We start from the raw sequence: 25,857 nt of genomic DNA on the forward strand, positions 1-25,857 counted from the left end.
AACTTCTTTTGACTTCTGACTTCCAGAACGGATTATTTGGTTTTCAATGCATTTACGAATTCATTTTTAATCATGTTCTTGTACAGCATTTATGCCTTTAACCACCTCCCGCCCGCCACATAGTCCAAGGACGGGCACAAGGTGGTTTTCCCATTCTGGGAGGACGTCATATGATGTCTTCCCATTCTAACCGTGCATGCACGGCTCCGGGAGCGCGCAGTGCGGCGATCGGCAGTGCGCTGTGTCCCTCGGACACAGTGGATCACCGCTTAACAGAAAGAGCCAAAGATGTCGGCTCGGTCATGTGATCAGCTGTGTCCAATCACAGCTGATCGCATGTAAATAGGGAAATGCAGGTTATCGGCAATTCTCTCTTCACGAGCTGTCACGCTGACAGCTCGAGAGGAGAGGAGAGCAGGTAATCAGCATCCCTCAGAGGGGACATGTACACTGATCATCAGGACACTATTGATCAGTGTGCCCTGATGATCTGTGTAGCCCCAGCAGTGCCACCTGTCAGTGTCCATCAGTGCCAGTGCTCATCCATGCCACCTGCCAGTGCCCATCAGTGCCACATCAATGCCACATTTCAGTGCCTACCAGTGCACATCAATACCACATATCAGTGCCCATCTGAGCTGCCTTTCAGTGTCACCCATCAGTGCCAGTCAGGGCCACCTATCAATGCCAGTCAGTGCCACTTATCAGTGCCAGTCAGTGCCGCCTATCAGTGTGCATCAGTGCCCATCAGTGCTGCCTATTAGTGCCGCCTATCAGTGCCGTATATGAGTGCTGCCTTTCAGTGCCCATCAGTGATGCCTGTCAATGCCCATCAGTGCCACCTACCAGTGCCTCATCAGTGTCCATCAGTGCCACCTATCAGTGTCCATCAGTGCAGCCTATCAGTGCCCATCACTGCAGCCTCATTAGCGCACATCAGTGAAGGAGAAAAATCACTTATTTACAAAATTTTATAAGAAAAACTAAAAAAAAACATTTTTTTTCAAAATTTTCAGTGGTTTTTGGTTTAAGAAAAAATAAAAAACCCAGAGGTGATTAAATACCACCAAAATAAAGCTCTATCTGCCACAAAAAAATGATAAAAATTTCATATGGGTACAGTGTTGCATGATCGCGCAATTGTCATTCAAAGTGCAACAGCGCTGAAAGCTGGAAATTGGCCTGGTAAAGAAGGGGGTATAAGTGCCCTATAGGCTAGTGGTTAAAGTGCACTTTATAAAGAGCTTTGAACAGAAAAAAGACATTTTTTTAAACTTTTTTTCTGAACTCCGGAACGGATTAATTGGTTTTTAGTGCATTCCTATGGGAAACCGCATTTCAGTTTATGAATTTTTCGCAATACGAAAAGTCCCACAGAACGTATTCAATTCGTAAACCAAGGTACACCTGTGCTTTCAGGTATGGATAGCATATGGCTCTGTCCCTGTTTTTGCACAATGCAGTGTTGGGTGCCTAGGCTCTTTGACGTGGAACTTTCGCAGTGCTTTTTCACTATACTGTGGAAGGAAAATGTGAACTGGGGTGGACGATTAGGGAACCAATTCTTCATTTGATAAAAGCACAGATTCAATTTAAAGCTGGGTATACACTAGTAGAATTTTGTTTTATTTTTTTTAAGATTGTTTATTGGATATTCTCATTGTTAGGGGGATCAAATTGTTCAACCACAGTGATGAGAAAATTCAGGACAGAAAATTTTTTTTGAACATACGAATTTCTAACAGTGTATATAGTTTTCGTTCGGGAAATTACGTTCATTCCAAAATCAAATGTTAAAAGGAAATACAATTTTGAAATACAAAGAATCATCATACATAGCTTTGTCTAAAAGTTCACTTAGGGTCTTGTGTCCATAGGCATTTGTATTGTTCTGCTGAATTACACTTTTAAAGCACTTTAAAGGTTCTGCAATAGTTACATTTGAAACAAATTGTATAGAGAATTGTTAACTTTGAACTATGTTTGTTTTAGGTATGTATCACATTTCTGTAAATGTAGCATGCCCCCATACACTATCTACAGAGAGGTACTGCAATGTGCACAAATAGTAAAAGTCATCCATTCCTCCCTATAAACATGATTTCTTTCTTCAGTTGACTTGCACACTGACAACTGAGTACCTAAAGTCAGAGCTGACTGTTAAATTTCATCTGGAACTCTTCATTCTTTTGTGATGATATGGAGATAAGCTGAATTCCAGATTATGGCGATTTCTCCTTGCATTCACTGAAACTATTCTAAGCCCTTTTTCTTTATAGCAATTGTTTTTTTCATTACTCTTAGCATAGGGTGCATCTAATAAAGTTCCATACTGTTCCATGCAGAACCTAGTGCTCCTTCCAGGTATTTAACCCTCCACTGGCACTTAGTTTCCCTTCCACCTTATACTACGCGTATGTAACCCCCAAAAGCACTTTGTGCCCTTTACACTCTCCATTCAAGGTACATAACCCACCAGAAGCACCTAGTGTCCCTTCCACCCTCCATTCCTGCTTCATAACCAACCATGGGCATCTAGTGCCCCATCCATTCTCATTACTGGTACATAACCCAGCATAGGCAGCTAGTGCCCCTTCCAGTCTCCATTTCTGGAATATATCCCCCCATAGGCAGCTAGTATCTCTTGCATCCTCCATTGCTGGTATATAACAATCACATAGGAACCTAGTGGTCCTTCCAGGTACATGGCCCACCATTGGCACCTAGTGCCCATTCCACCCTTCGCTGCAGGTAGATAACCCCCCACATGCTCTGTACAGATTCTACCCTTCATTCCAGGTACATAACCCCACATAGGCACCTAGAACTCCTTCCACCCTACATTTAAGATACATAACACCCCATAGGCACCTCGTGCCCCCTCCACCCCTGGTATATAGTCCCCCATAGGCAACTGGTGCCCTTCCAGCCTCCATTCCAGGTTCATAACCCCCCATAAGCATCTGGTGCTCCCTCCACTCCAGGTACATAACCCCCATAGGCACCTGGTGCCCCTTCCACATTCCATTCCAGGTACATGAGGTACATGACCCCCCCATAGGCACCTGGTACCCCCTCCACCCTACATTCCAGGCACATAACACCTCATAGGCACCTGGTGCCCCCTCCACCCTCTTTTTTAGGTTCATAACCCCCCCATAGGCACCTGGTGCCCTCTCTAACCTCCATTCCAGGTACATAGCCCCCATATGCACCTGGTGCCCCCTCCATTCCAAGTACCTAACTACCCACAGGCACCTGGTGCTCCCTCCAGCCTCCATTCCAGGTACCTAACACCCCATAGGCACCTGATTCCCCTTCCACCTTTCATTCCAGGTACCTAACACTCCATAGGCACCTGGTGCCCCCTCCACCTCTATTCTAGGTACATAACTCCTCCCATAGGCATCTGATGTCCCCTCCACCCTCCATTCCATGTACATACCCCCCATAGGCACATGGTACCCCCTCCATTCTACATTCCAGGTACTTAACCCCCCATAGGCACCTGGTGCCCCTCCACTCTAGGTACCTAACCCCCCATAGGCACATAGTGCCCCCTCCACCCTTCATTCCAGGTATCTAACCCCCATAGGCACCTGGTGCCCTCTTCACCCCTCATTCCAGGTACCTAACACCTCATAGGCACCTGGTGCCCCCTCCATTCCAGGTACCTAACACCCCATAGGCACCTGGTGCCCCCTTCACTCTCCATTCCAGGTACCTAACCCCCCATAGGCACCTGGTGCCCCCTCCACTCTCCATTCCAGGTACCTAACCCCCCATAGGCACCTGGTGCCCCCTCCACTCTCCATTCCAGGTACATAACCTCCCATAGGCACCTGGTGCCCCCTCCATTCCAGGTACAAAATCTCCCATAGGCACTTGGTGCCCCCACCACTCTCCATTCCAGGTACACAGCCCGTCTCATAGGCACCTGCTGCCCCTCCACCCTCCATACACAGCCTTCATGTCAGCCTCGCTCTGTGCTCTACTCTCTCCACCGCCCCCTGCTGGATGCTCAGCGAAGCGAGAGAAGACGATAGTAGAAGCCAAACAAAGCGAAAAAGCGGGTCTCGTCCGTCCTGTGCCCGACCAGTCCCTGGCAACCTTCCATCTACGGGCGAAGGCAGACCGGGAGTGAAGAGTCAGCACTCCGCCGAGGCTTCCTATTGAAGGAAGAGAAGGACAACCCAGAGCCAAGATGGTGAAGGCGAAAAAATCTCCGGCGAAGCGGGCACCCGCGGAGCGGCACACGAGGGCATCGGGGAAGCTGGAAGCGCCGAAACCCTCCGTGGTGGCCCCAGACCCCAAGAAGAGCAAAGCCAAGAAGGCGGCGATGAAGAAGCAGGTGGAGGAGGACATCAAGGAGGACGATGTGCTGGAGCTGGGCACCCAGAGGGAGCGATGGATCAACTTTATCCGACAGCAGAGTGTGAGCCCCGAGGAGGCGGCCAAACTTCTCCTGGACTCCTAGTGAGTATCCTGGGATAGGGGAGGGGGGACCAGCACTGGGGCCTTCCCACTGGGGGCCACATAGACTGGACACCCAACACCCTATTAGCCTGGTTCTGCCATGGTGTAATACCTGGACTAGGGCTGTAGGGGGTACTGGGGTCTGGTGGATCACCTATAATATGGGCACAATGGGCAGATAAATGGAGATGGAGTTACTGCAAAGCCAATGGCACTTGCTGCATTACCAGGACACAACTGTAGGGGGCACTCTGGGGTCTGGTGGCTCATCTATAATAGCGATCTCCATTATTAGTACTAAAGGTTATGGGGGTCATTAGGGCAGATAAATGTATGTGGAATTACCCAATTACACTTGTTCCATTACCTGGACACAGGGCTGTAGGGGGGTTCTTTGGTCCCGCTATGCTTGGCTTTGGTGGCTCATCTATAATAGATGGCATCCAACTGATTTCCATCAATAGTACTATAGGTCTTGGGGGCAATGATGGCAGATAAGTGTAGATGGAGTTACACCATGGCCACTGTCACTTGCTCCATTATCTGGACACAGAACTGTAGGGGGGTTCTTGGGTCCCCTTGTGTAGGGCTTCTGGTGGCTCATCTATAATAGAATCCAACTGATCTCCACCAATATTACTATAGGTCTTGGTGGCATTATTGGCATGTTAATGTAAAAGGAGTTACCCCATGGCCACTGGTACTTGCTCCATTACCTGGATGCAGAACTGTAGGGGGGTTATTGGGTCCCCTTGTGTAGGGCTTCTGGTGGCTCATCTATAATAGAATCCAAAGGATCACCAATATTACTATAGGTCTTGCTGGCAATATTGGCAGATTAATGTAGATGGAGTTACCCCATGGCCACTGGCACTTGCTCTGTTTCCTGGACACAGGGCTGTTCTTGGGTCTCTCTATGTTGGGGGTTTGGTGACATAGATATATAATACATAAATGGCAACCGATCTTCATCAGTAGTACTATAGGTTATATTATGTTATGGGGAAAAAGGGGAAGATACATGTAGAAAGAGTTACCTTATGGCTAATGGGGTTTGCTCCATTGTCTGGACACAGGGGTGTTGTTTGGTAACCTCTGTGTTAGGGTTTGGTGCCTCGTATATAATAGATGGTAACTGATCTCCATAAATAAGACTATCAGTCAGTTATGGAGGCAATAAGGGCAGAGTTATATAGAAAGAGTTACACCATGGCCAGTGCCATTTGTTCCATAATTTGGAAGCAAGGGTGTTCTTGGGTCCCCTCTCTGCAGGGAAATGGTGGCTTATATATAATATAGATGGCCACTGATCTCCATAAATAATATAGGTTATGGTAGATAAATGTAGTTATATCGTGACCAATGGCACCTGCTCCTTTACATGGAAACACGGTTAAACTGTTTTTTTTTTAAGTACCTCCATGCTGGAGGTCTGGAGGCTCCTATATAATGGATAGCAATCGATCTCCGTGAACAGTACTAAAGGCTATGGGGGCAATAAAGGCAGACAAATGTAGAAAACAGTACACCATTACCAAAGACGCGTGCTCTATTCCTCGTACACAGGGTTGCAGGGGTGTTTTTAGTTCTCTCTATGCTGGAGGTTTGGTGACTCATATATAATAGATGGTAACGGATCTCCATGAAAAGTATTATAGGTTATTCCAGGTTATGGGGGCAAAAAGGCAAATAAATGTAAAATGAGTTACATCATGACCAATGGCACTTGCTTCTCTAGCACAATTGGCACCATTCAGGTTTACAAAGAGAGAGTAAAAAAAAAATCATTCCAGGCACTATAGAGTCTTTTTTGTTTAGGGTCTTCCATGGTGTCTTTGTTTGGCCAGCAATCGTTATTGCATGGCAGTGGGCTGTCAGCTGAAGAGGCAGATTGATCTGTGAATATCACATCTAATTTATGCTACCAGAAGTCTGCCATAATCAGAACAATCCAAAAAATGATCTATAGGATTAGAAGATGCAGGAGTCACACAACACGTATTAGTAAAATGATGGGTTTTATCACTCTCTTTGTCTCCAATGTGTGAGATTATAACAGATTATATTCCTGTTTTGCTTCTATTAAAAAAATATAATTTTTTTTATCCAGTCTGTTAAGAGTTCCTACATAACGGAGCACAGTTCAGTTTGTTTCCCATCACAAAATGGCAGCATGGTGTCTCTATAGACAATGCTGGGGAGTCCTGGAGGTGTAAATACATATAGATTCTAATACATAGCAGAATAATATGAACATATTTCATTCTGCTGTGTAATAGCCATTATTCCTACAGCGAGGAGAAGGAATCAGCAGCTACACTGTCCTTCTGTAAATGATTTGTCCCTGCAGGTCACCATGTCCTAATGACAGGTATAATAAGGGTCATCTTGGCTCTGAATAGGTGAGGATCCTGTAGTTAGTGATATTGCAGGACTGCTTATCTGATTGTCTTCATTGTCTGCCTTTTTCTTGTGTGTATATTTGGATCAAGTGGTTTATGGTGAAGTGCAAGCTCTCTGTTTCATTATCATCTGCCAACAGCTTATATGTGAGAAGCAGATGCTGAGTATAATGATTTAATATTTGATCAAAAAAATGGGGAAAATTACAAAAAGGTGAGAAATACAATGCATAGAGGCTGAAGTGGAAAAAGAAATATTAAAACAATTTTTTGTAAACCATTTTTTATATTTATCACCATTTATTTTTATTTTATTTTTTTTAACCTCATACAGTTCTATCTATGTATCTCTCTATCTGCTCATATAACTCATGTTACATTATATATACCTGCAGACGTGATGTGATGAGGACTTCTGGACCTGGAACTGGGGGAGAGACATAGAAAATGGGAGATAAAATTTAATTACTCGTTGGATAAAATAGTAGATTTTTCTAAATGAAATAAGAGAGGAATAAACACCCTTGATTGAGCTCTGTGTCTCAAACTTTGAGAATGTTCCTTTAAATTATATAGCTGGGATCTGGTGGCCAAGATCATTATTTGTAAATAATAGAGAAGAATTTTGAACACTAACATTTCTTGTGTTTGGTCAACAAAACCTGCCAGCACATCTTCTAAGAGCAGCTGTTATACTGCATGTAGGTTGTTGTCCTCCAGGTGAAATGACAGGGCTGGGTGACATTAAAAGATATGTGCAGTCCATTCATCTGAATATATATGATGAGAAGCAGTTTAGGAGGCGAGTACATAAATAGGGAAAATGTAGGCAGTGTTCACATTGACATGTCTTAGTATGTGGTGTGTAATTAAAAATCCTGCTTGATGCGGTTTCCAGTAAGTGAATCTTCTATAGGGTTTAATTGCTATTAAAATGCAAAACGCATACAAAATCTCCCTGACAAGTATCAGGGTGCTTTCACACTGCTCCATTGAAAAAAACATGGTAAAACACATATGCATTTTTGATACGTTTTCTGCATTCCTCACCCGTCATGAACCTGCAAAACGTGTTAGCGAAGCAAAAATGCGTTTTTGGTGCGTTTGTTATAGAAATCATTGGGATATGCTAAACAAGAAAAATCAAACAAGTCGTACATCCGTACAAAAGAGCATTAATAGAAGAATCTACGCTGCTGGCTATTGTACTCAGGCAGCTGCAGTATCTGTGGCTGTCTGTATACCTGAACAATGACTGCATCTGATTGGATGGTCTGTGCTCAACTGACAATTTCATCCAGCTATTTTGATTTTCCATCAATTTTAGTGGAGGCTGGAGATTTCGTCAGGGCCACCTACGGTTCAAATTTTGACCGGTGTCTGTGATTTAAACTATTTTAGTCAGTGTGAGCCATGTGTGGCCAATCTAACAGTGGTTAAACTACAGCTGGGTACACACAGGCCGAATTTTGGCCAAAATCAGCCGGTTCAGCAGAAAATGGACAACTTTTGGTCCATGAGTACAGCTGCCTGCCCGACAGAAGCCGTTCTTACGAAAGCCAGTACCTGACTGGCATCTGAACACAGCCAATGACTGTGAACACTGATCAGTGTATTCTGGTGGAGGCGGGAGTCCCCCTGTCAGAACACAGTGGGGGAGATCGGTGCTGCACTGACATCGCTTGTGTTAGTACAGTGAGCTCTCAGTTTCCTTTTTAGTTCAGCCCACTGGCTTGAAAAAAAAAAAACCACTTCATGTGTGTACCAGGATTTATTTAGCAATTGGTGCAAATGAGTCGCCTGGAGATGGTTGTTTTCAATAAGTGTTCTCAAGAGATCATAGTCACAAGATAAAAATGTTATTATCTTTACAATGCAGATGTCCAGAAACAGCCAAAGTATTTTAAGCCCCATTAAATGACCACAAAATACTGATCGTATGTTCAGATGACAAATGACTGTCACCCAGCACTGCAAGGGTTATGTCTAGGGATCCTTGGAAAAGAATACCCGATTCCACGCTCCAGCAGGCTCCTTCTGTCTGCGTGACCAGTCCAGCGCTGCTTCCTCTCTAAGCCACTTAATGCTGCAGTTGCATACTTACCCCATCCACATGCAATGCAGGGTTAGTAGCTCTGCATTTTACGGGAGGACTCCTGAGGAATAGAGTTGCCACCTCATCCCTTTAAAACCGAACACATATTACTCAGGTTCTATGGCTGATTAAGGTGGTAATTAAAATCGCTTAGTGCCTTGTCTGCATTTCCCCAGAACCTGTGTAATTAATGTGTTTGGTTTTAGAGGGATGAGGTGGCAACCCTACTGGGGAACTGGCCCCAGACGAGAGCTTTGGAGAGAAGAGGAGAGCACCAGAGCTTGCTGCAACAAGCAGTAGGGTAAGTAATAGAGCCTCTTCCTTTGCCCCCTAGAAATAATGAGCATTTAACCCATGCAGTGCTGGGGGGGACCCCACTCCATGGGTATTTTTGTTTTCCAGCTCAGAGTTCAGCTTTAAAATGTATGTAAACCATAACAATCAACAGGCAGGGCTGATGCCATTTGTTTAGGAATTTAGGTTCTACTTAAGTCAGCCATAGATTGATTGAATCCCAGCTGGTTCAGCAGGGACCATCTGAGATTTGATCCATCTATGGGCAGGCTGATTGTGTCCAAGTCGATCAATGGATCAACCAGAATGTCGGATTTTTAGCATGCAACTATGCTGGTTGAAAAAGACTGCCATAGAGAATAATGTGATTTGCATCATTGTGCATTGAAGTCATCTGGCAAATGCAGGAGAAATCGCACTTGTGTGAACAGGGTCTTTAAGTTAAGTAATACACAGTGTCAAAGAGGACAGCAGGAGCACACTATTTCTGGTGCATCAGCAGTTATATTTCTCTATTTGCAGCTTGATTTGCTAAATATTTTTTTTCCTTTGACAAACACTTTAGAGTAAGCCTGTGAAGGGAATTAATCTCAGAATCTGCCACCTACAGTATAAAGTGTTTGCAGGTGATCTCCGTTCATTCTGCCTGAATATTGGTGTGCTCTGATATGTAAAAACTGGCATATGTGGTACCGGCTCAGGTCCATCACAGTGACGGATGGCCTCACTAGCCAGTAGTTAGGGCAGGCAGAGCAGGGAAGGGCTCCCTTTCCTTATCAGAGCATATAGGTAGCCTAAGCTTCTTCCTACAAGAAATGGGGCCTGACCTGGAGGTGTCCACTATTGACTGTAAGTGGCAGTTCCCAAAGTTGACAGTCTCCACAGATTTACTGTACACTGCTTCACATTGTCCTCTTCTGGGAGTCCTCATTGTTACAGAGCAACTTGGATCCAGCATCTGATTTCACAGGGTATCAGTTTAATTGGGGTCTGGTTGCAGGAATTTGTGTCCAGCAGAGAGGAAATAATTCAATCAAACTTCATTCACTCAGCTGATAAATATATCCCATTAGCCCACTCCCCATCTGTCCCATCTTGCAGGAGGCGGCTGCGCTGGTCACACCACGGCTCGCCTTGTCATCTCTGTGCTGTAATTATTCAGTGTGAAATACGTTCCAATAGCAGGTACATCTCCCTGATATGTTACTGTCACATTGAGAACTGAGGGGTTGAGCATATGTTGCCTGAATATGACATTAAAGAAAAACTCCAAGAAATAGTTTTTTTTTAAAAAAAGAAAGTTTTGCATTTTTTCCATCATTCAAGGCAGTCTGTCACAGACGGGAGTAGTCTGAGAAGCCTCAGATGGAAGCTGCTACAATTGGCCTGCCAAGCCTGCACAGTAGTTTGGAGCTGTGATCGTTAGCAAGTCATGATAAAGTGGGTCTCCGATCTCATGTACAGTATATAAAACCTGTATAAGATTCTAATAGTACAGCTGACTGCGTGCATTTATCTCTGTCCTTCGAACTCTAGTGTCTTAATAACAGTTTCCTGAGTCTGATGCTGATCAGCTGACTTCCGTACTCTTTCAGTCATTGACCCAGAACAAGAATGCAGTTTAGGAGTTTTGTCTTTTCCAATCTGAATGTTTGCTAAGTGATTCAGAGCCTATTGAAGCAAGAGACAGCCTGGCAACAAGCATTTTCAGCAATGGCATCCTCCACTTTTCTCTCAGTACAGGTTTTCTTTTAAAGGGAACCCATCAAGACAGAATTATGGAGCTTCCATTGCAGACTTTTTTTCTGAAGCTGCATGATTCAGGGCTGTTATTCTTAAAAAAGAGAGTTGGAAATCAAAAAACATACATACTCACCTGTAGGTCTGCAGCATCAGTCAGATGCTGCAGCTGTCCTCAGCTAGCTCTAAGAAATCTGTCACGGCATAATTATGGGAGCTGATCATATGACTGCTGATTGCTCAGTTCTTAGTCTTCACTGAGCAGAGAGTGGTGACTGTCAATCACCACTCTGTGCTCTGGACCTCCAGCGCTCACTGGAGCACTGGGCTGTGGAGAGGGGTGGAGCAGCTGGTTCATATTCTCAGCAGAGGCTGATCCAGCTGCTGGTCAGGCATCTGGGTGGAACCTGACCTTAAAGTCGGGATCTTTCCACAACATGGACCAGATCTGTGATGTCAGCTGACAGCGGACTTTAGCTCGCTCTTGGCTGAATCTGTGTCACAGGAGTGCAGAAATAAGTGCGCTCCTGTGACCCAGAAAAGAAGTAAATCCAAAAGCGCTTTGGCCATTTTTCTCTTTTATCCTATGTATTAGTTCATCATTGCTTAAAAACAGCACGCACGTTTCTTACACCTAGGGGAGTATTTCTAACAAATTCACAAGGCTATTCATCCAGTGAAACTGCATGTAAATTTGTTCTATGCGAATTAAGGAACAAATTGAATGTTATTAAGCTATTTTCTCTCCAGGCCAAATGTTATTCTTCATACGGAATAAAATGCTGCATTATGGCCACTAGATGGAGCTGGTGGTTGTATGAAATAATGTAAATACTTATTTACTATGATCATCAGCTCCATCTAGTGGCCATAATGCAGTATTGTTCAGATTCACTTTATTCTTTATGAAAAATAACATTTAAAGGGAGAATAGTTGTGCAAGTTTTTTTTTTTGGTTTTTTTTTTTTAAATACGCCCTCTGATGCACACGTGTTTGTCTCAGGTTAGTGACTAACCAAGTAATGTGGTAAGGGTGAGGATGACAAGCCCTGGAACATGCATTTTAACAAACAAGTTAGTAGTGACAGCTCCCATAATTATGCTCTGTTAGGTTTCTTATTACATCTGTGTGAATTTACATCTGTGCTGGAAAGTTACAAGTGTGTGAAAATAAAATTTGAATCTGACGGGTTGCTGTGGTGCAGTACAGGCATTTTTTGCTTCAGACATCTTGTTGAATGAGACACAGAGTAGAAAAGATAGTGTTTTATCAACCTTTGGTTTCTGATTCAAAATGGTTGGGACATAATCCATAGAAAAGAATGCATACCAATGTTTCTTGTGCTGTGTGTATACAGTGAGTACAAAGGCCTGGTGAAGCACAGCGGAGGATGTCACTGCGGAGCCGTCCGATTCGAGGTTTGGGCGTCAGCTGACATTCACGTCTTTGACTGCAAGTAAGTTATTAAAGAGTAACAACACCAAATACATTCTTCTGTGACGGGAACTCCCCGGGTCTGCCTTCATGTCCCTTCACACTTTCCTGCCCTTTAAAAGCCAAATGATGCAATTCCTTATTACGGATCTTGCATAAACATGGTTCCAAATTACAATTTCACATCCACCATGGAAGCTGAATTGCTGTAATAAATCATGATAGAATATGAATGGAATGACAAGATTAGCCACAGTTGTTGGAATATTATTTTCAAGAATGAACATTTCATTATTGCACATCATGGATATTAATCGTTGTTAAACGCTGATTTATTGGTTTTTAAAGAAAATTCGATATTGCTTTGTGAAGTGTAGTGAAATGAAAATAAATGTGGAGACAAATATAAGTAGTATAGTAGTATATTGATATGGATTGATGGTCTGGCCAGAGATATATTGCTGGAATTTAATTAGGGCAAGTCCATGCCCTTGAGGAGCTTGTAATCTAAGGTCCTTATCTCACATGCACACACATACTAGGGCCAAATCAGACAGGAGCTAGGATCAGCCTACCAGCATGTCTTTGGAGTGTAGGAAGAAATGGAGAATACAGAGGAAACCCAACAAGAAGAGGGAGAACATGCAAATTCCATGCAGATAGCATCCTGGACAAGATTTGAACTGAGAACCCTAGTGCTACAAGATAGAAGTGCTAACCAATAAGCCAGGGGGCTGCTCATAGATGTGTGTTTTACTCATTGATGCCTATGTTTATACTGCTTATGCAGCTCCCCTGGTCCAGGCAGTGATGAAGTGTAACAGTGGCAGGGTGAGAAGGGGAAGGTAGCATTTGTTTTCTGCCAGGGTCCTTTTTAGTCCACTGGGTGAGTCTTAGCATGCAATTTGCATGCCATACGACTAGCAAATCATATAGCAAGTCGCACCCAATTGTCCACAATTACAGCGGTCATATCGGTGCTGCTCCGACTTGGTCAGACCTGCGCAGATTTCTAAAGTAGTGCAAGTACTACTTTTGGTGAGATTTGCTTAGACCTCTGTGTCAGATGTTTTGCAAATTGCACCTCAAATCGACATGCCATCTGACTTTGAAATTGTGCAAATTACAATGAAGTCGCAAAATTTCAAAGTCAGGATTGGTGTGACCGGGGTGTTAAGTCTTGTGAGCTAGCATTATACTGCCACTCATAAGATATATTTGTGTATTTGGCCTGTTCTACTTGTTGAGATTTGCCATTGTAGCTGACCATCTTTGTGATATCAGTACTTCCACTAGTCAGGAATACTACTCTTCTACTTCATGGTTTAGGCAGGCCATTCATTAAGCAATTTTCTTTCCTGCAACCACGGTTTTAGGAAAGAAAATAGTTAAATCCCCCCATCAATACAGTCAGTCCCCCAGAGCTTTTGTATTCTGACAGCGGGAGGTTTCCCAGCTGTCAGAATACAAAGATCACTGCAAGCTGCTATAGCCACTGGCAGGGATCATATGAGCAAAACCCCGGCAGGCAGGTTGTACTGAAGTTGATTGATTTGACTAAAGTACAACCAGCCTACCCTTAGATGGATCGAAATTTGACTTGTCCCTGTTAACCCGGCCAAATTTCAATCCATCTATGGCTGGCTGTAGTGATAGGTGATGATGATGATTTCTTTGCAGTGGGAAGGCTGGAGACAGAAGGGTAACCTCATCTGCCTTACCTATCAAGGGTGTGTAAGTCACAAGACTGGCTGAATAGAATAACTATTCTTTTAAAAAAGAGAGGAAGGCGCCTCTAAGTGCAGTATTGACAATTTATTAATAAACAATAGATAAAATGCACTTACAAGATAAATGGTTAAAAAGACTCATCATGTGGTGTAATAAGATCCAGGTGGAACATCCCATCCAGCTGTCCAGCAGCAAACTCTGTCTATAGGATCAGGAAGTAGAGCCCAGGATGTGCCTGTGCATCAAAATGAGGCTTGGAGAGCAGAGTCGGATGTAGGAGGTGAAGGGGGCGGTAATGCATCTCAGAGCATGCTAAGTAGGCTCCTTCTACAGACAGAGGTCTGTAGAAGGAGCCTACTTAGCATGCTCCGAAATGCATTACCGCCCCCTTCACCTCCTACATCTTCTTCTGTAGTGGACGGAGATGAATATTGTAGCGCTAACTGATGGCTTTGTAGTGGAGGTCTCTATTATTAATGCCATTCTTATTTTGTTTGTTTCATTTGGTCTCATCCACATGGGTGTACAATATGCTGTGTTCAGATCTGTAATGTATTTAGATCTGATAGTATGTATGCAGTGCCCCCTTCACACAGCTCTCTTTTGGTCTGTAGTGTTCAGCTACGTAAACCAAAACAGGAAAATATGGGTCCACTCTCCGACTTTGACCATATTTATTTGCCATACACATGTAAATGTTTGTGTGAATGTTTACATGCTTACAGGGTAAATGGACATGGCCGTATGTGCTGCTGCCTAGCGAACTCAGGGCCAGAATAAGATGTAAACAATGGGGTCGATTTACTAAAGGCAAATAGACTGTGCACTCTACAAGGGCAGTTTCTCCAGAGCTTAGTAAATGAGGTGACACTTCACTTTGCAAAGAATACCCAATCATATGCAAGGAGAATAAAACCGCATTTTGTCTTGCACATGATTGATGATTGAAGTCAGCAGAGATTCCCCTCATTTACTAAGATTCTTCCATCCACACATTCAATGTGGATGGAGGAATCCTCACCACTGAATCATTGTATTCTGATAGCAGGAAAACTTCCCCGCCATCAGAATACACAGGTCAGTGCTGCCAGCTATACAGCCTATAGCACCGATTGAGCAGAAATTTTTCCAACAGATTGGTAGATTGACTTCAGTTCAACCACAGTGGCCACACATAGATCAAAATTCAGCCAGTCCTTGCTGAACCGGCCAAATTTAGATCCATGTATTTCCAGCTTAAAGGATAAGTTCACCTTTTAGACAAAAATAATAAATGAACATTTTTTTTGCAAGTAACAAAGTGTGCATTTATTATTTTTGTCTACAGGAGCCTGGAAAGCATTGCACCAGTGATCTGTAGATTGCTGATGTCATGCTGGTCTCCTGCAGACCTGACAGAATATCTGCTTGCCGTATGGGATGTATGAGCAAGCAGATATTCTGACAGGTAGCTTCAATGAACTACCACAGCACTCCACAGCACCATGGTAGTTCACTGAAAACTACAAGCCGACAGCCGCTAACGCTGCCGGGACTTGCAGTTCATTCATTCACGGACCTCCATGAATGAATGAAGCGGTCGTGTGGGCGGAACCCCGCATGGCCACACTGTTTTTAAATTTGACAGCACGGGGAAACCTCTCCCCTTATTATCTGTCAGAAGGAGAGGGGGCAGCTGGCTGCAGCTAAGACTATGGGAACATGTTACATGTTCCATCCTAAAAACAGGTGAACATGTAACATGTTCCCAAAGGTGAACTTATCCTTTAAGGCCTAGTTTAAATTAGCAGATGGGAGGGGGGGGCAGGACCACTCACCAAATGCAACATATTCTCCTGAATGGAGCCGCACAGGAGGTGACATCCTCACCTGTCAAGCACCCTCTGAGAAGCAATCCACCACAGAGCTCTCTACAGAGGGTACCGCAAGTGAAAACAAGCCCTATGTCAAGCAAAAAACATTTTTTTTTTCCCCCCTAGTTTTAGATAGTGGTGAAGGATTAGAACCCTTGCTGGGTTTTCACACCTATATTGGGTATTTTTGGAGAGATTGACCCTCATTTCCCTCCTGCTGACAAGTTTCACTAGACAGGAAGTGAGGGAATATCTGCAATGGGGACACAGGAATAAAAAGTCTGACGGGTTTTAACCTCCCCATGTTCTACTGAAGAAAAGCTTTTTAATTTCTGTATGTTGGAGATGGAGAGTTTTCCTCACTTCCTGTCTAGCAAAACGCTGTCAGCAGGACAAGGGGTGAGGGAGATCGATCTCCATAGTGGAGTACAGGACAGCAGTAATAACCTGGTGGGGGGTTCCAACCTTTCCCCACTCTATCCAACACTAAGGAAAAAAGTTTGTGCTTGACATACACTTGAAGATCGTATTTTTCCATGATTAAATTATTTTATACAGTAATCCCATATGACTGACAAAATATTAATTCAAAACATTTGTAATTAAAAATTATTCACGATTGTAAGATTAACCTCCATACACACAAATGCCAGTAATAGAAACTCACCGCCTGTCATAGATGGGGACATACAAATTAAAACGTGTTACATTCTGATTGGATCCAATAGAAAATTCTCCAGCCACCAAACTGCTGTTCTTTACATACTGTACAGTATGATTGTGTATTGACAATTGTACTGCATTAAAGCCCAACTCTGGGCAAACAAAAAATGATTCCTTGCGGTTGGGCTGTCCCCCACTGCAAGGGTTAGTTGTGTGTGTATGCCCAGGGAAAAAAAAAGATTTACCTACCCAGTCTTCCGCTCTACTGCCCCCCAGAGCATCCGTACCCCCACACCCCACCAGTGTACAGTCCTGATGTCAAGACCAGAGCAGGATCCATAGCACTGCACTGGACATGAGGACACAGAGGGACAGTCCACTGCTGGATTGTGGGGGAGCACTGGCTGCCGGGGAAGCAGAGGATCAAGTAAGTAAAAGTGTTTCTTCTCCTTCTTAGACCAAACACGCTATTGTCCCCCCTTGCAGTGCAGGAGCAGTCCAACTGCAAGGGTTAATTTTTTTTCATTTGCTCGGAGTTGGACTTTAAGAATGCATCCACAAACTTAGATCTTTGTAGTTTTACAGTTACAGATACAGTACATAAATATAAAAAAAATGGAAAGTTTTCTATTTTTTGGTCAACTATTTTTTGTTTCAGTTGCAGCATATGTGTAAAGAAGCAAAACAGGCATTTCATCGTACCTGCATCACGTTTTACGTTGCTGAAGGTGAGTGTTCATGCTTTGCCTAAATCTGACTTCCATACATGTGATGCCTTCTTTAAACATGGAGAATAGTCAGGGATAACTCCCAGCCACTTGTCAGGTGGAGACCTGTCAGAGAGTGAATGTTTAAACTATATTGGCTCCAGTGAGTTCATGCTATAATAAACAAGGGTACATTTCACTACTTGTGTTTAAGGTTTACTGTTCCCACTGAAAGCCTTAGGGCTTGTTTACAGTTGTGGTTAGGGGGTGGTAAAACCAGGTGGTTTGATCTGGGTTTTTACCATCCCTTCCCTAAGCTGCAAAGGCAGCCAGACGGGTGAACACATGCCACAGCTGTAATGCTTTGCTTCACAGAAAAAATGATCTCCCTTGTCACATTTGGCAGGCGGCGCCACCTCTGAACACAACCCATTGAAGTGAAAAGGGTTGTGGTGCAGCAGCATGTAATGCAGGCGGTTGCAGCACAGTGGTGCAGCATTTACACAGTTATAAGAGGCTGTGATGTGGCGACATATCGCCTTCTCACTACCTGTCAAACGCCTCTGAAAAGCGATCCACCGTGGGTTGCTTTCCAATGGGGTGGCAAGCTCTTTTACCTTTATACTGGTGGCAACACTGCTAAGGAAAACCTCACCTTACACATTCAAGCATGGGCTCTCTATGAGCATTGCTCTGTGCTGATACAGAGGTCCATGCTGGGCAAGGAGGTTACACAGCCAAGCTGATGGGTGCATTTCATAGTTTTGGGATTCTCAAAGGCAGATTGCACTGCGAGAGTAAGCTAGAGTGGCATTCTAGTGTTTTATTTTAGTTTTGAGCAGAAAGGGTTAAAATTCCTGTCAGGTCTTTACAGAGTCCCCACTGGGGAAGCTTCTCTTTACTTCCTGTCCTGGTGACTACACAAGAAGTTAGCAGAATCTCACTAACAAGTACACTGAAAGATAAAACAACCAGATAACAATTATATCTCTGCTCTGTGTTCTTGGAGGGATGTGTCTTCCAGTCATCATGGTGGAAATTAGTGGAATCTCCTCAATGAAGACACCGACAGGATTCAAACCTGTTTTACACACACATGAAAAATGTCCAGAGTTCTACTTTATGGTCCAGTTACATTCTATTAATGTTTATGTAAAAGCCAAGTAATGAACTTCTCCCTTTTGGTCTGTTAAATAGACTGCTGGAAACCTTTTGTTAAATCTGTTTGATAAGTGAACAAAAAAAACATTGATCTTGTCATTAATTCAGGGCTGTCCTATGTCTTCTGCACATTCCCGGTGTTAACTCAAGAAGTCTAATTAGTCCTTCCAGTTCTTAGCTTGGATTACAGAACTATTAGCGTCTATGTTGTGGAGATGAGGACAATGCAAGGGTTTCAGTAGTTGGCAACTGGGCAGGGCTGACACTCAGTCATCCCCCAAAAAATTAAAAGTCAGCAGCTATACCTCCTGTAGCTACTGACTTTTGAGAAAAGAACACTAACCTGTCTAGGGATCCAGTGCTGGCCTCACCCACTCTAGTTCTTTGCTAGTCTTCGGATCCGTTGCTCCGCCATGCTAACTGTGGAAACCAGCTGTAACTCCTTGTGGCTTCACAGCCGGCTCCCCACTGCACAAGCGCGAGTTGTGCTTCACCCCGAATAGTCCCATAGCCTCCTGGGACCTGACATGTCCCAAGAGACTGTAGATGAGGAAGGGGGAATTGAACTTCCATGCTTAGGCTCAGACCCACTCAAAAAAAGTGACCAAAAGGGGGAGGGGCAGTAGGCAGAAAAGCAGAACTTCCCTTTTTAGAGGTGAAGGTCTACTTTAAGCTGACACTAAACTGGTTTTAAAAAAAATTCTATTCAAGAATGTATTCTTAACTCAAAGAATGACCTTCTGTTGCTCTGTCTCCTCCAAATTCCTTTTTTTTTTTTCTTTTCTGCTGTGATCTTTCTGCTAGAGGGTGGCTCTGTTCATTTTCCATGATCCTTGTCCATTCTCTCTTGCTTGACCCCCGACATGGACTATGGGACGTGTTCTTTTTTTTTTTTTTTTTTTTTTGTTCAGACCGCTGGAGGGTAAAAAAAAAAAAAAAAAACCTACCAGTCAATGGCTATCTTCACTATTGTTCAAATGTACCACTAAAGCCTAGTACACATGATCAGAAGATCCTAGGGAAAATACTGCTTTTCAAAGCCATTGTATGATAATCTGATTGTCAGTACACAGCTTTCGTTATTATTCAAAGGGACAAGCAGGAAAGCAGGAGTTGCTCACCACCAGTTGCCACACCCAACCTCTACCTTGCCCCACCCTTATTTCCACCCCTAAACACACCCTTGTAAATTATCTCATGAAATGACACTGTTAAATGTTACCCACATTACATCAGTGTCCTCAGAGTCCCCCCCACATTACATCAGGGCCTCCATTGTCCCCCCTAAACACTCCATCATACTTAGATCATGCACCGCATACAACTTTAATCCCCCATAAATTTTCACTCACCAAACCATAACTCTACCAAGGATATCCTACCTTCTATCCAACCCAACAGTACTTCAAATGCTCCATACTCCACCACCCATAATAACCACATAATCCTGAACCTGACCAAACCAGCCATACATGTATGTTTACACACAGACACAGGTACATACACAGACACATGTATACACACACACACAGAAACATGTACACATATGCACAGAGACACATGTGTACACACACACAGATACATGTATATACACACACAGAGGCACATACACACAGACACAAGTACATACACACACAGATGCACATGTACAAAGCCCTATAAAAAGGTGCAGTACTTACCTTCACTCACAGAGCCAGGTACTGCACTCTAGGGGGAGGCAGAGAGCACACACTCCTTCCTTTGCTCAGCTATTGAAAGTCTGACGGCAAGTGACAGTGGGCCCTGAGCTCCGAGCCTGCTCAGCAAGACTGCCCTGGGGGACACTCGCCCCCACCATAATTTCCACTCGCCAATGCAAGCAGGTGAGTGTAAATTTTGAGGCCTGCAAATACATTACATCACCATCAAATTTTTATTCTATCGTGCAAGAATTTTCATAACTTTAGTAACTTCACTTTCAATATGCATGCAAAAATAACAGACTATCATTAGTACAATATTCTCATCCAAAGTATGGTGCTTAACTCTTCTAGTCAAATATTCAAAATTTTTTTTTCACTTCGGATCAAATGTTAGGGAATGTTACATTAGCCCTGTGAAAAGCACGATATAAAAACTGACATATCACACACATTAGAAACATTATGGGTATTTGTGACTTTGGTAACAATGCTAGGACATCACAAAAGTTTTAAAAATAGACCCCTAATTTTTTTTTTCTGTGTATATTTTTTATTTTTTTTTTTTAAACACTCAAAAATGTAAATCAAAGCTGAGACATTCACATGACAATTTTTATAAATAGACCCATACCATTTTTCCATGTATTTTTAAAACACTCAATGTAAATCAATAAAAAACATTGTGTATGCTAAATTTAAAAAAGGCAAAATCGCTAAGGTGATGACGATGGGGTTGATTAGAATTTGAAAATAAACGTAATTAACACCATTTTTCCATTTTTTTCACTTTACAAGTATTTAGTAATAAGGCAGTGTGGTAACTTTATGGTTTACAAAGTTAAGCCGGCTATAGACTGTTCAAATCCATTAATGGGCAGGCTGAATGTACCCAAGTTGATTGATCGATCGATCAACTTGGGTACAACCAGCCTGCTGGATTTTACATGTGATTATTGCTAGCGGCTGTTTAAGTCGCTAGCAATAATCACTGTGTTCTCCTGGTGGGGACTGCTCCCTCGCTGGGAGAACACAATGGCCCTGCGGGAGGGATTCCCCCATCTATACTGACTGTGATGGGGGGAATCAAACAATTTTCTTTCCTACAACCCACCAAACCGGCTGTTTGGCTGCTACACATCATTCAAGCAAAAGCCACATTGATCAGCTTACATGTCAGGAAATAATTTATAGCCTTTTCAGTAATATTTTCTTTGTTAATTTTGTGCAGCACTCAAAAATAATAAAAGAGGTACATGACCTATGAGATTTTACATGTTCCTCTTGAACCACTTGATGGAGCTCTATGCAAGATCTTTTCCTGTGTCAATTCTCTATGCAAGATCTTTTCCTGTGTCAATTCTCTATGCAAGATCTTTTCCTGTGTCAATTCTCTATATTTGAAGCATTTTTTTTGATAAAGCTTTTTAAACATCATAATGTGAATGCAATAATTTCAGCTTACTAGCTTAGATGCAACCCCTACTCATTCACCAAAAAGTGTAAAATATTTTCTTTTTTCGGGGCGGCAGTGGCAGCAAACGTGATAATTGTAGAAGGAGCTACATCGAGGAACATGTTTACCAGACCCTTATCCAAGCATTCTGGATATAGCAGTGATCCAGGGGGAAGCTGCAGTGTGGGGGACACAGAGGCTTGATTGTTAACCCCTCAAAGTGGTTACTAAGCATGATTGGCTTGTGATAACCCTTTTAGTGCCACATCTGTAGTTGTGTTACAGCGTTTCAGTAAAAGAATGAAAACAAACCCACGGCCATCATGCTGATCTTCCTATATAGCATTCTAAGGGAACACTTGATGTCTCTATAGAGAGCACCTGACATTAATATCACTCATGGCTTATCAGCCTTCTTGTGTAAATATCAAATAGCAAAAAAAAAATGTTTAAAGAAAATTAAAAATGTTCAAAAGTACTATAACAAAATTAAAGGCCCCTACTCTCTACACACAAATATACATAAACTCCGATGACATATTACACATTCCCACACATGCCAGATGTAGAGGATTAATTTTAGGGCTATTTCAGTTTTTAGCCTAGAAATATATTAAATCAACAAAGTCTTATCTTTATTTAACCTGCTGGCAGTGGTCATCCTGTACATTTAAGTCAGTCATACATTATTATACAGTATTTATAAAGCACCAATGGTTCGCTCAGCGCTGTACATTACAAAGGGGGACAGAACATGTGACAGAACAATAACAATACAATACAATGCAAAACTTGAGGGCCCTGCTCTTTCGAGCTTACAATCTAGGAGGGAGGGGATGGTGGCACAGGAGGAGATAGCTGTGGTGGATGGAGTGGTAGGAAGAGTGGAGGAGGTCGGCAAGTTAGCAGGGGGTGGGGTAGGCTTCCCTGAAGAGATGGGCTTTCAGGGTGTGCCTAAAGGAGAGGAGAGTAGGTGATAATCTGATGGGTTGGGGCAGGGAGTTCCAGAGGACGGGTGACACCCTGGAGAAGTCCTGGATCAAAATTTGGCCAGTTCAGCAGGGAATGGACAAATTTCAATCCACCTATGGGCAGGCTGATTGTTCTCAAGTCTATCCATCAGCCTGTCAGATTTTTTTATATGCAATAACTGCCATCTGCTATAGCTGCTAGCAGTAATCGTCCTTCAAGTGGTGAAAGGAAAGTTAGTAGAATCATCAATGTGCTGTCGAAGGCTGGCCATACAATATACAATTTTCTTGTACAATTTTCCTTTAGATCTACCAAAACCATATAATATAAGGTCAACACTTTCAATTTGGCAGCCAGACCCTTCTATTACATATTGGAAGGTAAATCTAAAGGAAATTAGCAAGTAAATTGTATAATGTATGGCCAGTTTTACATTTTCTCAGGCCAGTTGATTCATTCATCCATTGTACCGGAAAATGCTTAATCTCTAGAAATCTAAAATATACACACTTGTTTGTCGACCTTACAGCACATACTGTATCAAAATCTAAAAACATTTGTGGGATCCTTGTGTTCAGGATAAAGAAGAGAAAATAATTTTTTGTAAATAGTATTAATTACAAAGTGCTTTATAAAGTAAACAAATTAAAACTGTATTTTTTCACATTTTTGTCCCATTTCCCTGCTTGTCATAATATATATTCAGGGGAATTTGAAATACACATTACAAAATGAAGGTCCCTCATGAGTGTTCTAAATACATGGTGTGAAAATGATTTGGTTATGCAAATCAGTTAAAAATGTATTGTTAAATAAATTGTTGTATACAAATATTGTGCAAAATGTGGCCAGGTCACAGAGGTTTTTAGTCTTGCTAGAATAGGGAAGGGACAGAAAATCTCCCCCCCCCCTCCCCCTTTCCCAGGGCTGCTAGAGTGATTACCCCCACCCAACCGAGTGTATCTATACCCAAACCTTTTTTTTTTTTTACAGTCTTGTACAAAATGGGGAAGGGCCGGAACATCCTGGACTGGGTCACAAAGGTTTTATTTATGATTGAACTGAAAAGGTTAAGATGTGTACCATACACTGCCTAGCATGAAAGAACCATTGTTTTTATTAATTGACACATTTATTAAGATGTGTGTCTGAGTGTTTGTTTCTGCAAATAGTGTGATTCGTGTAACCTTTGTGTATGCAGGGTGCTAATAATCTCACCACTTACACCTTCAACACCAAAAAAGCACAACATACATTCTGCAAAACGTGCGGAGTCCAGAGCTTCTACACGCCTCGCTCCAACCCTGATGGCTATGGTAAGTAACAAGTTGAAACTACAGGTACTCATATTGCACTGCTATATAAAGGAATAGATGATATTTAAAGTATAACTGAAGGGTGGAAAGGGATTAGAACACCTGTCAAGTTTTTACTGCTGTCTGTGCCCCTGTTATCAAAATAAAAGGAAAGTCTTCAATTTTGGGTTGACACCACAACAGTAATAGAGGGAAAATCTTCCAATGGGGACACCCAGGGATTCTCTCACTTTGGAGGGATTTCCTCTCACTTCCTGTTTTGGCTATGGGAAAGGAAGTGAAGGGAAATCTCCTCAATGGGACACAGATGGCAAAAAAAAATTGAGAGGAGATATAACTCTCCCTTACTCTATCCAAATTTAAGAAAAAAGTTTTGCTTTTAGTTCTGCTTTAGAAAACAGAGTGTATCCGTCCTCCATGGAGTTTACAAACAGATAAAATTCCATTTTCTATTTCCCCATACACTAAACCCTGAACAGAATGTCAACGCTATATGCTTGTAATGCACAGCCAGTTGTACAGAGTCTGCTATATGAAGGCTGTGCAAAGTTTCTGTGTGAACTGTGCAGTGATGCCTAAAGATGATCATACACTGTAGAATTTCATTGTAAGAGTGTTTCATTTTCTAATTGTTTGTTGGGTCAGATCAGCATTCGTTTTTTACTGCAGTGACAAGAAAACTTGAAGGAGCAGGAGGTAAACTTTTCTATTCCTTTCTCTGCACTGCTACTCCTATTGACTTTTAGTTTCCGCTACCTAGGTTTCAGCTTCATATAGTCAAGGGGCAGCAATGGCTATTTTGTGGTTCTTTGAAGTGCCTACAACAGTAAAGTATTCACCACAGCCATTTCAGCTTCCAGCAGAGTTAGCTGGTGGGTCACAGACCACAAAGTGCACAATGCAAGACACCAGAGCAAAGGATTTTTGAACCCTGGGCATGAAAGTGTTTTTTATACTTCATTCTCACCTTAAATCAACTGAAACCAATTTAAGGAACTTCTGTTTAGCTTGTATTGTGATCAGACTACTCTTCCTTTTAGGAATAGCAGCACATTGTCTGGATGAAGGGACAGTCCGTAGCATCCATGTGGAACAGATCAATGGGAAGGAGTGGGAGAAGGCTATGAAAGAACACAAGACCATTCGTAGCATGTCAAAGTCCTGAGAATGTTCTGTACATCTGTTTTCTCTCTGTATGTTTCTGCGTTTCCGTCCATTACTAGTTTTATACACTTCTGCCTTCGTGGCATGTCTCCTTCAATTAAGTGAAATAAATCTTTTCTATACACTCATTAATACCTTTTTATCGTCTCAATGTGTAACTGTGCTGGCTCCTTACCATATGGCACATTCAACACGGATTCACAAATCAGATATCTCAACACATTACTTTCTACATTTTTTTTTTTTTTCTTAAATAAGAGAATGAAGGAAGTTGTTGACAACACAAGCTTTCAGACACCCAGTATGGCACTTCTAATAAACTGTATAGCTGTGGAACACAATTCACATCCTTTGTACAAGAAAAAGTGTACATTTATATTAAAAAACAGCACTGCAGTAGACAATCAATGTATAAGTGCCCTTTGTTAAAAGAAAATGTTCCAGATGCCAAGTCTGTAAGAAGCTGGTGCAGAGTTTACATCCTATGCTACTCCTTGTGGCATCAGTGGGTGTAGCCTAGTTAAGCTGGCCATACACTGAGCAAATATCAGCCGCTTCCTGATGAATCGGTCAAAATTTGTTTTGTGGGGGCCCTGCCAGCACCCTCCTACCAGACATCCATTGATTCCGAAATCGAAGCCACTGGGTAACAACCATCAGCTGTCAGAACAGCTGTATTTATACTGAGATTAAATTACACACAGGTGGACTCT

At 42.6% G+C, this 25,857-nt stretch overlaps 1 protein-coding gene across 1 annotated transcript; it reads left to right on the forward strand.

Moving 5' to 3' along the window:
* Window positions 1–4,024: 4,024 nt before the first annotated feature.
* On the forward strand, window positions 4,025–25,276 carry LOC149449201 (centromere protein V-like). The gene is made up of 5 exons (XM_089693687.1): window positions 4,025–4,476; window positions 12,366–12,464; window positions 17,348–17,417; window positions 23,866–23,980; window positions 25,021–25,276. Exons 1-5 carry the CDS (start codon window positions 4,205–4,207, stop codon window positions 25,143–25,145), a joined length of 681 nt encoding a protein of 226 aa, XP_089549813.1. The 5' UTR covers window positions 4,025–4,204; the 3' UTR covers window positions 25,146–25,276.
* The last annotated feature ends 581 nt before the right edge of the window (window positions 25,277–25,857 follow it).

The sequence above is a fragment of the Staurois parvus genome, unplaced genomic scaffold (assembly GCF_062004578.1).
Source record: "Staurois parvus isolate SC_StPar_1 unplaced genomic scaffold, SC_StPar_1.0 ptg000635l, whole genome shotgun sequence".
NCBI classification, from domain to species: Eukaryota; Metazoa; Chordata; class Amphibia; order Anura; family Ranidae; genus Staurois; species Staurois parvus.

What these genes read in the sequence shown, in the direction of transcription:
- LOC149449201 (XM_089693687.1), top strand. Translation starts at nt 4,205, where the DNA reads ATGGTGAAGGCGAAAAAATCTCCGGCGAAGCGGGCACCCGCGGAGCGG. An exon ending in AAACTTCTCCTGGACTCCTA is followed by an intron (nt 4,477 to 12,365) that starts GTGAGTATCCTG and finishes GTGTGTATACAG; the next exon opens with TGAGTACAAAGGCCTGGTGA. An exon ending in CACGTTTTACGTTGCTGAAG is followed by an intron (nt 17,418 to 23,865) that starts GTGAGTGTTCAT and finishes TTGTGTATGCAG; the next exon opens with GGTGCTAATAATCTCACCAC.